The sequence below is a fragment of the Macaca thibetana genome, chromosome 18, assembly GCF_024542745.1.
Source record: "Macaca thibetana thibetana isolate TM-01 chromosome 18, ASM2454274v1, whole genome shotgun sequence".
In the NCBI taxonomy this organism is placed as follows: Eukaryota; Metazoa; Chordata; class Mammalia; order Primates; family Cercopithecidae; genus Macaca; species Macaca thibetana.
Window position 1 is genome coordinate 21,653,025 of NC_065595.1, and position 17,274 is coordinate 21,670,298.

The following is a 17,274-nucleotide window of genomic DNA, read 5'->3' on the forward strand; positions in this document are numbered from 1 at the left end:
TTTCCATTTTTGTTTCCAGTACCTTCTAAAGAAGCCAAGGAAACTAGGGTTACCTCCGTCTCGGGGGTGAGATGGTGATGAGGTGAAGAGGATTATACACAACAGAGATGGGGAAGCGGTTGTACATGATAGAGGCAGGGATGGGGTTGTAGGTGATGGAGAAGGGATGGGGTTGTATGTGATGGAGGTGGGGATGGGGTTGTATGTTTTGGAGATGAGGATGGGGTTGTATTTGATGGAGATAGGAATAAGGTTGTATGTGATGGAGATGGGGATGGGGTTGTACATGATAGAGATAGGGATGGGGTTATATGTGATGGAAGTGGGGATGGGGTTGTACACGATGGAGGTGGGGATGGCGTTGTATATAATGGAGATAGGGATGGGGCTGTACATGATGGAGATGGGGTTGCACATGATAGAGACAGGGATGGGGTTGTAGGTGATGGAGATGGTGATGTGGTTGTATGTGATGGAGATGGGGATGGGGTTGTATGTGATAGAGACAGGGATGGGGTTGTAGGTGATGGAGATGGTGATGTGGTTGTATGTGATGGAGATGGGGATGGGGTTGTATGTGATAGAGACAGGGATGGGGTTGTTCATGATGAAGGCAGGGATGGGGTTGTATGTGATGGAGATGGGGATGAGGAATGGGGTTATATGTGATGGAGATGGGGATGGGGGTTGTACATCATAGAGACCAGAATGTGGGTTGTCCTGTGAGAGAGGCATAGATAAGGGTTGTGCTGTGGAAAGCAAACAGATGAAAATAAATAGGTTTTGTATTTGTTTAAGCAGGACAATAACCTTACAGTCTGGCTTTGTTGAGAGAGTTTTCCATGTTCCTTTCTTCTTAGATCAGAGAATCTTATCTTTGCACAATCTGAAAGCAAACAGGTGTGAGGGTGTGGACAAGTGGACACAGCTTTCCCTGCTCAGAGCTACTGGGAGGTGACAGAGATAGAGTCAGGGCGAGAGGGGCACGTAGGTCCTGACTTCATGTTTTGCGATGCCGGGATTGTGGTGGAGCAAGCTAAGGGAAACTGAGAGGACAGGAGAGCTTTGCCTGCTTCCCTTTCTGGACACAGGAACTAGCCACCCTCCCACCTACCCATGTGGGGCAGCTCAGACACCGTCTTCCAGAGGGTGGGGTCAGCAGGACTAGAAGGTGAGCATTCCCTACAGGACTGCCCAAGGGATTGGACCAGAGCAGGCTTAATCAGAAAGAAAATTTTGTTATTTTCCACTCATCTTCCATATCCCTGAATGGGGGCCCATGAGGAAGACAGGAGAAGTTCCAGAGACAAAATAAAGGGACTGTATGTACTCATGCACCTGAGAAGTAAGGTGTGTCAATTTTCAAGCCACCATATGCACAAATATCAGCTCAGTGCATATTTTGCCTTCCTAGCTCAAATCACAACATTGAATTCCAGATGTTTTCTTTCTCCTTCGTTCTCTAAGCATTTCCCCACTAACTTCAGCTTCCCTGGAACTTTTTTGTGAATCATTATTTTTCCTTCCATCTACAAGGGGAAAGTTTGTTTCGATGGATCCTTCCAAAGGGGCCCCTGAATTTCTGGTGTAATCTGCACCAGAGTCCTCCTCAGTTCACATCCTACCTTTGATTTCCCTCATCTTTAAATGCAACCCTGCTGTTGTACGTTGCAACTTTATGGCTCTGTGCCCAAGGTAAACTGGACATCTCCACTTTCCATGCGTGGTGCCTGGCTATAGTCGGTAAAGTTATGCTGATGTCTTCTAGATGGTACATACTTGAAACCTCAATTATTCGTGGTTAAAACAAAAGGTGCTTCTCTCTCTCTACTCAAAAGAGAACATAAAGCTTCTGTTTAGATCTAAAAAAGACCCCGGCAAAGCAGGCAACAAACTATTAGTGATGAATAAGAGATTGAGTTTAGTAGAAGCTACATATTGACCAAAATGCAGGAGCCTGGGGCAATTTTCAGGTAGGAGATCAATGTTTCAACAGAGAGATGGTGAGCTTTGACACAGAGAAGAGAACCAGGCTGAAGACGCAAAACCTTCCTACATATGTTGGCAAAGGGATGTTGGATGAAGATCAGATTGGATAGATGTTCACTTATTTGACATAATTTCTGAGCATTTACCATGTTCATTGCACCAGGTTGAACAACACTAATGCTGTTGTCCCTCTCCGTGATCTCAACATCCCAGGAAGTTTTGTTTCTTGTTTGGAACGAAGCTGTCTCTCCATCTTAGCAGGAAATGTTACTGCCTGCTGCATCACCTGTGGTTGTACTGCCAGAGGGGTTATTTTCTGCCAATCAAGCAACGAAGCCTGGCTGGGCGCGGTGGCTCACGCCTGCAATCCCAGCACTTTGGGAGGCCGAGGTGGGTGGATCACTTGAGGTCAGGAGTTTGAGACCAGCCTGGCCAACAAGGCGAAACCCCGTCTCTACTAAAAATACAAAAATTAGCCGGCCATGGTGGCACTTGCCTATCATCCCAGCTACTTGGGAGGCTGAGGCAGGAGAATCACTTGAACCTGGGTGGCAGATGTTGCTGTAAGCCAAGATTGCACCACTGTACTCCAACCTGGGCAACATAGTGAGACTCCGTCTCAAAAAAAAAAAAAAAAAACAACAAAAAACACACAAACACACAGAAAAAACAACAACAACAACAAAAAAAACAAGAAACAAAACCTGAGGTCCTATCACTATCCTGCTGACTTACTAGAGAAGAGATATAGGATATAAGGAATCGTCAAGCCCCAAACCTGCACTTTCTCGTCATTTTTTGGTAATGAGCGTCTGAGGCAGGTGACTAGCTTAATATTTATGTTTATATTCAGATTTTCCAATAGCGAATACCATCACTGCTGTACACTTTGAAGCCCACGCTGAATAGGCAAAGTACTAGTGTAGTAATCGTGACAAGTATTTCCTGCTTCTCAAGTTTACAAGAACTTGCTTTATATAATGTATTATTGTCATTGCAGTGTGGTAATTGCTACTACCTTGGTTTTGCTTTTACTCACAAATTCTAAAAACTATAAAGAGATATAGATTTGAAAATATTCTCCTAGAACCTGACTAAGAATTAATTTTTTCCCCTTATCATTTAGTCTGAAATCTGCAGGAAAGTTTCAGTCTGTGGGACGTAAACAATACCATCCCACTCACCCCAGGCTCATGGTCTACAACAGAGATTCATTCTGAGGCTCAATGAGCCCTTAACAGGAGATCCATAGGCCCAAGGGGGTCAGAAACCCCCGTGAAATTATGTTCAACATTGCGTGGGTAAAACAAGACTTTCTGGGAAGAAGCCATAAGTTTTCTTGGCTCTTCAAAGCAGCCTGTATCTTACAAAGGGCTAACAACATTGGAAGCTTAGGCCACTGGTGTTGCTTTCTGTGGCTGTGATGATTTTCATTGGCTTGGACTAGGTCTGTGAGCCTCTAGGACTCTGCAGGATCAACCACAGGGTCTATATGCCAACACAGTGCAGTCTACCAAAGACACAAGGCACTTAATGCCTAGACAAGGGAGAAGCAAAGAGACCACATAGGCAGAGGAACTTGGAATCCAGAGAGTGCATGTTCATGGTGAGCCGTTCTCCAGCCCACTGTCTCTTCCTGGCCCCTCTCTGGGGCCCCACTGGCTCATTCTTGGGTCGGTCTACCTATGGTGACATGGTGACATGCTTTATCCTTTTCCCTACAACTCTCCCGGTTAATAGAGAAGATTAGATCTAGAAGCGTTAGAAGTCCAAGGAAAATCTGATTGCAAGTGAGGGGTGAAGCTTAAGCCCCATTTACTTGGCAGCAGGTCACAGAACACCAAAGCTTTTGGGAAACAAGAGGTGTTATCTAACTCTTACTTTACTGTGGAAGAAAGACTCCAAGAGACTTGGTGACTTCTCTAAAGCCACTTCCTGTATAGCAGCAGACCCGAGACCAAACCCCAGTTTTCTGAGACTCAATCATCTTTCCATCACCCTACTCCATTTTCCTCTCACCTCCTCATCCAAGTCCTGGTCGTTTTAAGACACAGCAAACAAAAAAACAAAAAGACAAAACAAAACCAAAAAACCCCCCAGAGACTATTCAGAAATGCCTAGTGGAATTCGAAAGAAATCATGGGCCTTCATAGCGCCATCTTTTCTTATGTTTGCATACAGTTGCACTTTATGGAAATTATGGCTCACTCTCTCTCTCTCGTCTCCCAGAAATCTCCCATCATCTATGTAGGAAAACACAGATGCATGCAAGAAAAGAAGACAGCTGTTCTTGTCACCCATTTCACATGAGTTTGCCGTTACATGGTCCTCTCCTGTGTTGGAATAGTTGGCATATCCCATTCTTTGCAATGTACAACCCAAAATCCTCAAGTCATAAATTTCTATGCCATTTTACCAACATTAACTGCATTAATGTAAGTAAAGCAGTTAGAACAGTAACTGCCATGTGTTAAAAAGGTTGTAGGGCTTAGCAATTATTACTATTAATAGTAGCGTCACTACTTAGCTCACATCACCTGAGATGTACAACAAATTCATACGCTCATGGCTCATGCTCTAGTGCCCTTCCACTCGTACCATATCACCAGGCAAAGACTGCCACTGAATGCACAGAGCTCCTAGGAAGGGTGTGAGCCATGGAAATCCAGGCCTCTCCCAGCAGAAGATCAAATCAGTATTTTACAAACTCTATGACTCCCAAGAAATGAAGACAGAATTGTAATACCAGTTGGTTGAGAATTTCTTGTCCCTTAGGAGGGAATGGAATGAGGAAGAGCTGGTCAGATACAGGGGTGTTTAGCATCTATTTCAGGACTGGAGGTTTTAGATGAATATCAAGGAAGGTACAGTCCTCCAATCTATTATGTGTTATTGTAACATTCAAAGCCTTTAAGAGAAGCTTCTTTCTGGGCAATCAGGCAACTCCTAAAAATAAACTCAAGTTCCTGAAATATTCTAGCTTGCCTTTAAGCTTTCTTTGGCTGGGGACCGGGCTATCTATTTTCAGTTTTGCAGCCCCAGGTGGTATGGATTTGATCTATCGAATGACAAACGGCCGAATGACGCTCTGCCTGTTGTGACAGCTCAGCAGATATTTAGGAAAGGTTATCCGTGGGGGAGGCTACAGCAGCCCAGAATGGCCGGAGAGAGGGGAAGGTCTCATTTAAAGTTTCCTGGAACCACAGGGGAAAATTGATGATGTGTAGACAACTGGTGAAGGACACAGTGCTATTTCTACCTACCTCATCCAGATAAAAGGAAAGAACATTAAAAGAACACTAAAAAAAAGAAAAAGAAGCTGGAGAATGAAAATTATGCATGGTAGGGCATGTTGGCACATGGAAGACTGACCAGCTGAAGCTAGGGACCGAGTGGCTTGGCCCTCCTGGCCCCAGGGGCTTCTGATTGGCTTTCGAACTGTGGCCTCTCTCCTTTGACAATCAATCTTCTCATATTTCCCATTCTCCCTCCCCCACTCTACTTCAAGTTCACCTTGCCTCAGGCCCTTTGATCCCTTGGCATTCTGACCAGCACCTTGAACTCCCTTCCAGGGACCACACCCCTTGCTCTACGGGACACTGTCCTTCCAGCTAATCCCTACCAGGAGCTGCCCAGAGCCTCCAGAGGGCTCCAGGGTGACCCTCACCTGGCTTCCCCTTCTTCCCTCAGCCATGTATTTTTCTCTCCTATCCATTAGGCTGCTGAGAAGCTGCAGTTAACGAATATTTAGCTAGCTAATAGCGGCGTAAAACATAAGGCTCTTTGTTGTTGTTCACAAGAAGTCTGGGGCTAGTGAAAGTCTCTGTGTCATTCCAGTAGCTCGATGATGACTGCAAATCTCCGACTTCCTTCTCTCTTTCTGCTGCACCAGTCATAGTGTGCTGGCTTTTCATTCTCATGCCCCAGGACTGAAAGATGAGAGCTGCAGCACCAGACATTACATCCTGATTGAAGGAAGAAGGAGGGGATAGGCAAGGTAACCACCATGTCTATACCTTACACAAGGAAAGCAAAGCTTCCCCAGAAGTCCCTTGGTGGGATTCCTTGAACATCTCATTAGGCAGACTGACCCCTTTGCCCCATCTAGCTATGTAAGAGGCTGGGAGAGTGTGTGGTTTTCCAGCATTCTTAGTTGGAGGTAGCAAGAGACAACGGGCTTGGGGATACTGTTGAGTTAGTCAGCCAACAGTGTCTACCATATCTGCCCAGTCCAATCAGTCAAGAAGTCCCTTAGACTGCATGAAAATGTTCAAGAATCTCAGAATTGATACATATGACATAAGAGTACAACCTCTGATTTTTGCACTGCAGGAATTTTATCGTTGAAATAGAAGAGGATGATACAGTGATGACCTTCCACACTCTCCCGGAGCAGTGCTGTTAGTTAAGTTTCATCCACTTGACTATTAGCACAACTTGTCAAGAATTGTTATCTATCTTTTCCATGTACATCTTGTCTCTTCAACTGGATTATAAGCTATTCTAGGAGAGGGATCTTATCTCATACAAACTTCTATTGTTAGTGACTCAAATTAGTGTCATGCACTTGGCTGGCATGAAAGACACTCATTAACGATAAAAAGCATAACCTTGGACATCCTGGGGTGCACAAAGAGGAAACACACCTTTCCATTAAATCCATGGCAGACATTCCTAGGAGGCAGAACTTTTGGAAAGGCCAATAAATGAAAATAACGTGTTTGTGGAATCAGAGGCATGTTGAATGGGATTTCAATTGAAAAATGCTATTCAAGCATTAAGTTTCCAAGCTTAATGCTGCTTTCAAAAAGAGGCTTGGAAACGTTACTAAATTTGGTTTACCCTTTCCCCTCCTGTATTCATTCATCTGCTTATTCATTCAGCAAAATTATCTGAGTCCCTATGTGCTAGGTTCTGGAGACTCAGAAATGAATAACAGAGTTCCTGTTCCTGCCCTTAGACCTTGTAGGGAAGCAGAGAAATTGACAGACCGCCATGTGGCACCTAAGAAGGACGTTTGCAGTCTCATATCCAAAATGTTTCGGGAGCTCAGAAGTTCTGGATTTAAATTAGGGGGAGTTCCCAGCCCTTGGTGAGGTGGGATTTGTTCCAACTTATCCGATTGGAAATGCTGGGTTCAAAAGGGCTCGGTAGCCTCAGAGACTTGGCTTTAAATCCTGGCTCTGCCTTTGACTGTGAGACCCTGGGGAGACTTCTCATCGCCAAACATTATTGACCTCATGTGTCGGTTTTTAATTCATGCCTCTCAGCTCTGAATTCACCCTTCAATATGTGCCCTGTACTAACGAAATTCCATTATTCTTCTTTAAAGTAAGCACAGTGCTACACTTTCTCAGCAGAAGGCACTGGAAGGACACTGCAGGAGGAACAGAATTCCTGTCACTTCAGCATTGGTGGAGTTGGAGAGCCTGTGGTTATCCTGCCCCAGCCATAGGGCCCAGAACATGGTCATCTGCAACCCTGTAGCCTTAGCGTAGTGATACCCTTTCTGCTGCCCTCTGTCTTTGGAAACCGGAGCCCCACGTGGCCCCCAGCTCTTAAAGCCTCCTGCCTGTATCAACACACAGATTGCCTCCACCAATCTCCTGTGTGACCTACACACAGCCGCCCGAGGCCTGGTGCACAGAGCACTTATTCCCTCTGTGTCTTAGTCCATTTTCTTTGCTTGTAACAAAATACCTGAAACTGAGAAATGTATAAAGAAAAGGAACATATTTCTTACAGTTCTGGAGGCTGAGAAGTCCTAGGTAGAGGGCCTGCATCTTGTGGGGGCCTTCTTGCTGTTGGGGACTCTCTGCAGAGTCCCAAGGCAGAGCAGGGCATCACATGGCAAGGGGGCTAAGCATGCTTTATGCCACTTCAGGCCTCTCTTCCTCTTCTTACGAAGTCACCAGGTCCTCTCCCTTGATAACATATTAATCCTTTAGCCCATTAATTCATTAATTCATGAATAGATTAATCCCTCCATGAGGGCAGAGCTCCCATGATTCAATCGCCTCTTAAAGGCTCCATCTATCAGTGTTGCCACATTGGGAATTAAGTTTCAATAGGAGTTTTGAGTGGACATTCAAACTAGCACTCTGCAAAGCCCTGACCCACACCACATGTAGCCCACAAGCTCGAAGGCCTCAGCCCCTGTGACCACCCATGCCCAGACTCCCCTCCTCACCCACGCCACTGCATGCTGACCACCTACTCCCTACCTGCACTTGGAAGGGAGGTCTATTGCTTTTCCCAGCAATTCCAGGCCAGCTCTGGTCTGGATGCACCAGTGAACTTCTATGCTATCTGGTGGCCTAAACACACCTTCTCCAAGTCGGTCTAAACCCCTTCCAACTTTGTTCTTCCTTGGTACTTTCCCTTGCCTGGAGTACTATAGACAGTTTCCTTATACCTTGTAGCACTCTCCTATCACAGTCAACAGTTCTTTATATTGAACTTCTCTTATATAACCTTCTGTGTGGTTTCTATGATTGGACCCAGGCTATTCATCCCATCAGTAAAGAGGAGATGATAACATCTTTTTCTCAGATTATTTTACAGATCAGATGAGAAAACCCTCATAAATCTCATAGCTCAAGGCTCTCCCTGTCAGAGCTCCCCAACTTCCTCTTTTCCTGAGCTACTGCTGTTTTTTCATAGAGAAGAAGGAAAATTAATATCAGTGAGTGAGTGCCTTCTGGGCCCCAGGCAATATGCCAGGCACTTGACAAGATGGTGCTGACATGCATGTGGTTAGTCTTAGAGGAGGAAACAGAGGGTCAGAGAAGCTAAAGAGGTTACCTGTGGTTGTGCATGGTATATCCAATTAAGCTGGGCTAGAACCCCTGGTTGCTAGTCCTCCAAGTCCACGCACCACACACAACAGTGGGCTTGCTCCTAGAGCCCCAACCACTCCTTTTTTCACTTGAATGAGTACAATTTCCCTACATAAGGAAATTGTTTCAGCACTCACTCTAAGTTTCAGCACTCACTCTATGCTGAGAGTAGGTGCACAGCAGGAAAATCATTTGCTAGAGTTCTTTTGTAATGACTTAACTAAGAAATCTCCTAAAAGAAAGATCTGACTCACTGGGAAGGTGTGAGTCTGTGGTTTCCCTTTCTCTGTGAGCTGGCCTCAGGATGAGAACTGAGGAGCCTGCTCTTGAAACCGATGCCGTAAGCAAGTACAAATATGGACTGGGCTGTTAAAGGCTTCACATAAAAAAAACACCCCATTGGTTAAAATCAAGTGTATGGAATTGCACATCAGCAGCGGGCCAGTTGTATAGTTCGTTGCTTCAACATAACTTCCATAGGCCAGCAATCTTTATTATGTTCATTGATGTTTCCCAGTTGCCTAGAACAGTGCCTGGTATAAAGTAGATGGTCACTAAATGTGTGTCAAATGTATGAATGTACATGGTCAAGGATTCAACCAATTTTTTTACATGTGGAGCTTCACTAGGGTATTTTAAAGTAGAATTTTAATTTAAAAGCAAGAGGGGAGATATGGTTTGGATCTGTGTCTCCACCAAATCTCACACTGAGATGTAATCCCCGATGTTGGAGGTGGGGCCTGGTGGGAGGTGATTGGATGATGTGGGTGGTTCCTCATGAATGGTTTAGCACCATCTCCTGATACTGTTCTTGTGACAATGAGTGAGTTCTTGGTCTGGTTGTTTAAAAGTGTGCAGCACCCCCCACCCCCAACCCTACTCGCTCTCCCTTGGTCCTGCTTCTGTAGGGTAAGATGCCTCTTCCGGCTCTGCTGTCTGCCATGAGTAAAAGTTCCCTGAGGCCTCTCCAGAAGCAGTTGCCACCATGCTTGCTGTACAGCCTGTGAAACTGGGAGCCAAATAAACCTCTTTTCTTTATAAATTACCCAGTGTCAGGTATTTATAGCAGTGCGAGAACTGACTAATACAGGAGGAAAGGTGGAAATAAATCTTAATGGAATATGATTATTTTGTAAATCAAGGCATGATACCATAATGATCTATTCCAGTGACCAAACTCATCCTAATCAAAACTTACTTGTCTTGTGTTTAATTCTCTTCAGATGTCAATCTCTTCTAGGTGCCCGCTTATTACTTTACTGATGTAATAGTAATCAATCATGGAAGAATAAAGGTACTATCCCAGTAAATGTCATAGTAACTTTTTAACTGAAGCCCTTTGGAAAAAATTGCCCAGTGCCTGACAGAGAATTCTGTACATGACAGCTACTCCGTAAATGTCTGTTGGCACTGATGATACTGTGATAATACCAGGACCTTAAAATAAGGGACTGACATAGATAGTGGAAATTCAGGCAGGACAGAAAGGCCGGACAGAGGGGTGGTGGTGTTTTTGATTGGGCGGTCTCTCTACACATTTCACATAATGACCAGAACGTTCTCTATGTTTTCTGTGCTTAATGACTCAGTCTATTTGTGCTATAGCATATTCTTAAAAGGTTGAACCAAAAGACCAAATGAGAAAAATACTCTATACATGTGTTATAGATATTGAGGTATAGAGAGGAAACCATATGCACATCAAATTCTTTTTTAAAAAAAAATCTTGTCCCTTATTTCTCAGAAATTATATTTCTCCTTTTTAATAAAGAAGAAAAAGGGATATAGAAAGGGAGTAAATATATTTTTCTTTCCAGGAACACCAGGATAACCAGTAGTGCTTATGGTTCAAAGTCTCCTTTAAAACAGGGTTGTTGCAAAGTCCGGAGCAGATGAAAGTTCTAACCCTTTCAAGTGTAGGGCTTTAATGGGTGAAGTTGGCTACAGCTCTCTCAACTGGTACATGGTTCATTCATTTATTCATTCTCTCAACAAACACTTTGTAAGCACCTACTGCATGTTAATCGCTATAACTAGAACATACAATGGGAGATTCCTGTAGAGGAGCATTTGCCTGTCTTGTATCCCCATTATCTAAAACACTCCCTAGTACCCTGGAGGCATTCACCAAATATTTGTTGAAAGGGTAAGTAGTCCTAGCACTTGTGGAGTTTATACTAAATTTCTTTCTTGTTTAGTTAGCATTTTTATGCCCATCAAATATGAGTTAAATTAACCTCAAAGTAGCTTTAAAAGAGAAAATGAGAGATGAATGACTGACAGGCTGTAAGCAGCCTGGGAGAAGTGTGGAAAGAGGTGTGGTTATGCTGTTGTCCTCTTTCCCACTGGCAGTACTACAGGGATTGACCACAAGGTAGTAAGACTGATTCTCACGTATGATTTGTGAGAATCAGTCTCATGACATTGGAGCTATGAAATGCACATGAACATTTCAGCTCTGTTTTGTCATACGCTGGGAGACAGACTTCATCCCCACCCCTGAACCCCATCCCGCCAAGGCCAGTCATCTGTTCCCTGCACATCTGAATGGGGCTGTCCAAGGCAGGAGTCCTGGGAGCAAAGACTGAGTTGCTTCAGAAATTAGAAACAATTTTCTTCTCCTTGGCTGGACATAAATTTTCTTTGTTTTGAAATAGTCAATGAGTTAAAAGTTTCGCTGCTTCCTTGAACAATATCCAATATCATAGAACGTTCATATAGTACCATGAAAGGCTCAATCCTCAGAATGTGAGAGGTTTCTTTTTCTCTGCCTTCTTTTCTTCCTCCCTCCCTCCCCCTCTCCCCTTTTCTCAAAAACCTAAGCAGTCCTGAATCTTCTTTTTCTTATAGAGGTGGTCTGTCTGCCATTGGGCATCTATTTTAAAGTCTGGGATACATTCTGGGATGTTTATAAGCAACTCTAGGAAAGAAATGATTGGCAGTGCTGGTGGCCAATCATAAGTTCATTTATTCATTAGAGGTGGGTTCAAAGGCAGCCTTCTTTCTGTGTTTTAGTAACCTTATTATCTTAGTGCATTTCGTGTTGCTATAACAGAATTCCTGAGATTGGGTAGTTTATCAAGAAATGAGGCCTATTTGGCTCATGATTCTGGTGGCTGGAAAGTTCAACATTAGGCATCTGCATCTGGTGAGGGCCTCAGTCTGCTTCCAACTCACGAAAGGAGGCAGAGGGGAGCTGGCATTTTCAGAGATTGCATGGACAGAGAGGAAGCAGGGTGGGGGTGGGGATGGTGCCAGACTCTTTTTAACAACCAGGAAGCAATAGACTGAGAACTCGCTCATCCTACCGCACCCCTGAGGGATGGCACAAATCTATTCATGAGAGATCCACCCCCATAACCCAAACACCTCTCATTAGGCCCCACCTTCAACCCTGAGGATCAAATTTCAACATGAGGTTTGGAGGGGGCAAATATCCAAACCATAGCAATTATTAACCAGCAAGCTGTCATATTTTGGGGACAAAGATTGCTTATTGCTGTTTTGTAAGTACTGTTTATTTCATTTATTATGATCATGTGAGATTCATCTTTCTGGAAAGATGCACACAGCTCTTGTTGTGACTTACTTGATCAAAACAGTTAACATTCAATTTATTTCCATCTCTTTCCTAAGAGAGAAAAAAAATCATTAAATAAATGACGGTTGTCAGGAGGCTTTTTGCTTATAATGATGAATTTGACAAAGGGCCCCCTGGAATATAGAGTTGTTAAATTTGCAGTTTTCTAGGAAATCTCTAATAGCTAGGGGGAGTTGGGGGATTAATGTTTAGATTTCAATCATTCTTGTCCATTATTATAGTCATTGAGGATTAACACTCTTGGGATTGCAGTTATGCCCTATTGTGGGCTCTCCCATGAACAATGCTATTAACACCACTTTTCATCTTCCTAGGTACAAATTCAGGAAACAGTCAGAGAGAGAATCTCTTGCAGCCAGATGCCAGCTTTCTCAGAGCCTGCTGGGGAGGAGTCCCCATTCACTGGGACCACAACAATTTCCTTCTCAAACTTAGGAGGGGTCCACAAGGAAAATGCATCATTAGCTCAACACTTGGAGGTCAAACCCTGTACCTATGACCCACAGCAGGAAGAAAAACAAGACAGAGATGGCAACACACCTGACAATTTCAGGGAAGACCTAAAACATGAGCTGAGAACCTCAGAAGCCAATGATGAGAATACGTTCCCAGGTGTATTCTCAAGGCATCTCCCCAAGGATGCCCTTGCTGACTTCAGGGAGCCTGTGGCTGTCTCTGTTGCTTCCCCTGAAACCACAGATACTGTCCTCACCCTGGAAAATGTGTGTGATGGGCCAAGGGACAGAGAAGCAGTGTGTGCAATGGAGTGTTTTGAGGCTGGTGACCAAGGAACATGTTTTGATACCATAGATTCTCTTGTTGGGGCACCAGCTGATAAATATTTGCCTCAAGAAATTTGCTCTGTAGACTTGGAACTGGCAGAAGGTCAAAGAAAAGTATCTGATTTATGTTCTCCTAATGGCAAGACACTAGAAGTCCTTTTTCAGACACAAGTGTCTGAGACTTCAGTGTCTACGTACAAAAGCAGCAAGGACGGCGACTCAGTCATGTCCCCTCTTTTTATCAGTACTTTCACCTTGAACATTTCACACACAGCTAGTGAAGGTGCCACAGAAGAAAATCTAGCCAAGGTAGAGAATTCCACCTGCCCACTGGCCTCCACAGTACATGCTGGCCAGGAGCGGTCAAGCCCCAACAACTCAGGAAGGCTTGAGGAAACACAGCTCGTTTCTTCTGAGAACAATCCTTTAGTGCAATTTGAAGAAGGAGGTGACAAGAGCCCCAGTCCTAGTGCTGCAGACACCACAGACACCCCAGCCCGTTATAGTTCAATCGTGAGTTTTCCTTGGGAGAAGACATCAACATTAACTGCTAATAATGGGTTTCAAGTGACCAGGGAGACTGAGGACACATCGACTGTTACCACTGCCACGAAAGTCCACCCAGCCAAGTACCTTGCTGTGTCAATTCCTGAGGACAAGCATGCAAGTGGCACTGAGGAGAGGTTCCCTCGTGCATCCCATGAAAAGGTTTCCCAATTGCCTTCCCAAGTGCAGTTGGGTCATATTTTAAGTGGTGCTACCACCAAGTCTACAAAAGAGCTACTCTGCACGGCACCCAGTGTGCCAGGAGTCCCACACCATGTCCTGCAGCTCCCAGAGGGAGAGGATTTCTTCAGTAATTCCCCTCTTCAGGTTGATAACCTGTCTGGAGATAAGAGCCAGACTGTGGAAACAGCAGACTTTAGGAGCCATGAAGAGAATTTCCAAGAAAGAGGAAGTGAAATGAAGCAGGGGCTCCAGCAGCAGATTCTGTCCCACCAGGGTTCTCTTTCTGCACCTGATTTCCAAGAAAGTTTGCCTATGACATCTGCTGCACAAGAGGAAATAAACTTGGTGCCCTCGGCCCACTCACCAGCAAGCTCTAGGGAAGGAGCAGGGCAGCGCTCAGTTTGGGGGATGAGGGTCTCCGTGGTGGCTGAAACTGCTGGGGAAGAAGATAGTCAGGCTCTGAGCAATGTTCCGTCTCTCTCTGATATCATTTTGGAAGAGTCTAAAGAATATAGACCTGGAAATCGGGAGGCAGGCAACAAGCTGAAGATTATAACTCTAGAGGCTTCCGCTTCTGCAATCCGGCCACCAAGACAACGGACAAATTCTGAGAGCAAGGCATCAGACGGTGGTCCCGTAATTTCTGACAAGGTCTGGGCTGTACCTGATAGTCTAAAGGCAGATACTGTTGTGCCTGAATCGGCTCACAGTCCAGAGGATGCTGACTCAGCCCTTGCTGATAGCAGAGAAAGCCATAAAGGCGAAAAGCCTGCCATCAGTGCACACTGGAGAAGTCTTTCTTCCTGGGGTTTCAGCCAACCCAGACTCCTGGAGTCATCCGTGGACCCTGTAGATGGAAAGGAGTTATGTGTCACAGATTCACTGTCAGTGGCTTCTGAAACTGGAGGGAAGGAAAATGTTAACAATGTGAGTCAAGACCAGGAGGAAAAGCAACTCAAGATGGATCACACTGCCTTCTTTAAAAAGTTTCTGACCTGCTCTAAAATCCTAGAGTCCTCTGTAGATCCCATTGATGAGACAAGTGTGATAGAGTACACCAGGGCTGGAAAACCAGAGCCCTCTGAATCCACACCAGAGGGCGCCAGAGAAGGGAGTCAATCAAATGACGGAAATGTGGGCCACGGAGCGGAAATCCAGCCTGCCATTTTGCAAGTTCCATGTCTCCAGGGAACCATTCTGACTGAAAATAGAATCAGCAGAAGCCAAGAAGGCAGTATGAAGCGGGAGGCTGAACAAAGTCAACCTGATGAGGCAAAAACTACCATTTGGCAAGTCCTGCAACCCAGTGAAGGGGGTGAAAGAATTCCAAGTGGATGTAGGATAGGCCAAATACAAGAAAGCAGTGATGGGAGCTTAGGGGAGGCTGAGCAAAGTAAAAAGGACAAAGCAGAATTGATTTCCCCCACTTCACCTCTTTCTAGCTGCCTTCCAATAATGACTCATGCTTCTCTTGGGGTTGATGCTCACGACTCCACAGGCCAAATTCATGACGTCCCTGAAAATGACTTAGTTGAGCCCAGAAACCGTCAGTATGTGTTTCCTGTTTCACAGAAAAGGGGAACTATTGAGAATGAGCGTGGGAAACCTTTGCCCTCTTCTCCTCATCTTACCAGGTTGCCTTGTACTTCATCTCCTGAAGGAAATGTCACAAACTTTTTGATAAGCCACAAAATGGAGGAACCTAAAATAGAGGTGCTTCAAACTGGGGAAACCAAACCCCCAAGCTCATCTAGCTCCTCAGCAAAGACCTTGGCATTCATTTCAGGAGAAGATGAGTTAGAGAAAGCCCCTAAGTTACTGCAGGATCCACATCCAAAGGGCACCCTACACTGTGTGAAAAAGTCCAGGGAGAGGGAGAAGTCACTGGAAGCCCAAGCTGGCAAATCACCAGGGGCCCTCACAGCAGTGACGGGGTCAGAGGAGGTCAAAAGGAAGCCAGAAGCCCCAGGCAGTGGACATTTAGCTGAGGGAGTAAAGAAGAAAATTTTGTCCAAAGTGGCAGCCCTGAGGCTGAAACTGGAAGAAAAGGAAAATGCCAGAAAGAACTCAGCCTTTCTCAAAAAGGTGCCCAAACTTAAAACATCGTTATCACGCACAGAAGAGAAACAAGACCCAAAAAAGCCATCTTGCAAAGGAGAAGGAAGAGGTGAGGCTCTGTTGCTGTCCATCATTGTTAAAGTTTGGGCTTGTAGACGAGGTATCTAGTTCCTGTGTCCTCTAGGGTCCTTTGCAATTAAGGCCAGTGTCCCCGAGTTGGGCACTGATGCTATGATTGTGGCCAAGTGGCTTCAGCATGTGGCATCAGAATCACCTGGAGGGCTTGTTAAAACCCAGATTGCTCCCCTCCCCCAGCGTGTGAAATTTGCACTCCTAACAAGTTCCCGGGTGATCTATCGGGAGAACCACAATTGAGAACCACTGATAAAGGCTGCCTGTAGGCATGTCTGCTGGAGGGGAATATGATGAAGGTGCTTTTCCATTTAATTATCCTCTTTTACAAAATCTATTTAAAAATATAAACAGAAGCATTAATCAGTGTAGCTAATTAGTGTAATCAAATAGACCATGCAGGAAGACCATGGAAATGAAAATTTTGGTACAAATTGGGATTCTCCTCTTTAATCACTGATTTTTCATTAAAAATAGCTTCCTTGAACCTTGGTTTTTCTTCCAAATTTGAGTATAACGTTTCTTTTCAACTCACCCTTCCCATTTATCTAAATCTAAAGTCCTCTGAGGTCTGTGTTCAAGGTTTCAGACCACTTGAGCCTCAAAAGTCCTCGATCAATCTCTACCTATGATGCAGTTTAAAAAAAAAAAAAAAGTCCTGAAATTACAGTTAATTCTACTTTGTCTAAGGAATCATTTCAGTCCCAAATTCCATTTATGGACCAAATTTTAGCCTGTTTTATTTCAGAGCTCTTCTTTCCCTCCCCACACACCCTGGTAGAAGTCAAGAGAAAATGTTGCAGCAAGCTACGGTGGCCTGTGTGCTCTGGAGCGAAAAACTATGGATGGCTCTGTTTGATCAGAAGGGAAGAATTTTCTCCTTTCTTATCCCGAGTCCTTAGACTTTGAGGCTGGTGTTTGTTATTCCCATCCCATCAAATGGGTCCTCACCCCTGTTGCAGAAAGGTTTAAAGACAAAACTGCCTTCTGAAGAGTTTGAAAGCATCCAATCAGGTTATTAGTATCTATATTTTAAAACATACTTAAAGAGAATGGCCGGGCATGGTGGCTCACACCTGTAATCCCAGCAATTTGGGAGGCCGAGGCAGGAGGATTGCTTAAACCCAGGAGTTTGAGACCAGCC

At 44.6% G+C, this 17,274-nt stretch overlaps 1 protein-coding gene across 5 annotated transcripts in view; it reads left to right on the top strand.

The window, feature by feature from the left end:
- The window catches only part of ALPK2 (alpha kinase 2), a 144,063-nt gene that overhangs the window by 76,953 nt on the left and 49,836 nt on the right, over positions 1-17,274 (top strand). For all 5 annotated transcript variants that reach the window (XR_007721299.1, XM_050768010.1, XM_050768012.1 and 2 more), the window contains one exon: positions 12,744-16,107. Coding sequence is in view for 4 of the 5 variants with exons in the window: in XM_050768010.1 (XP_050623967.1) it covers positions 12,744-16,107 (3,364 nt within the window). In the remaining variant the exon portion in view is untranslated. The remainder of the gene's footprint in view (positions 1-12,743; positions 16,108-17,274) is intronic.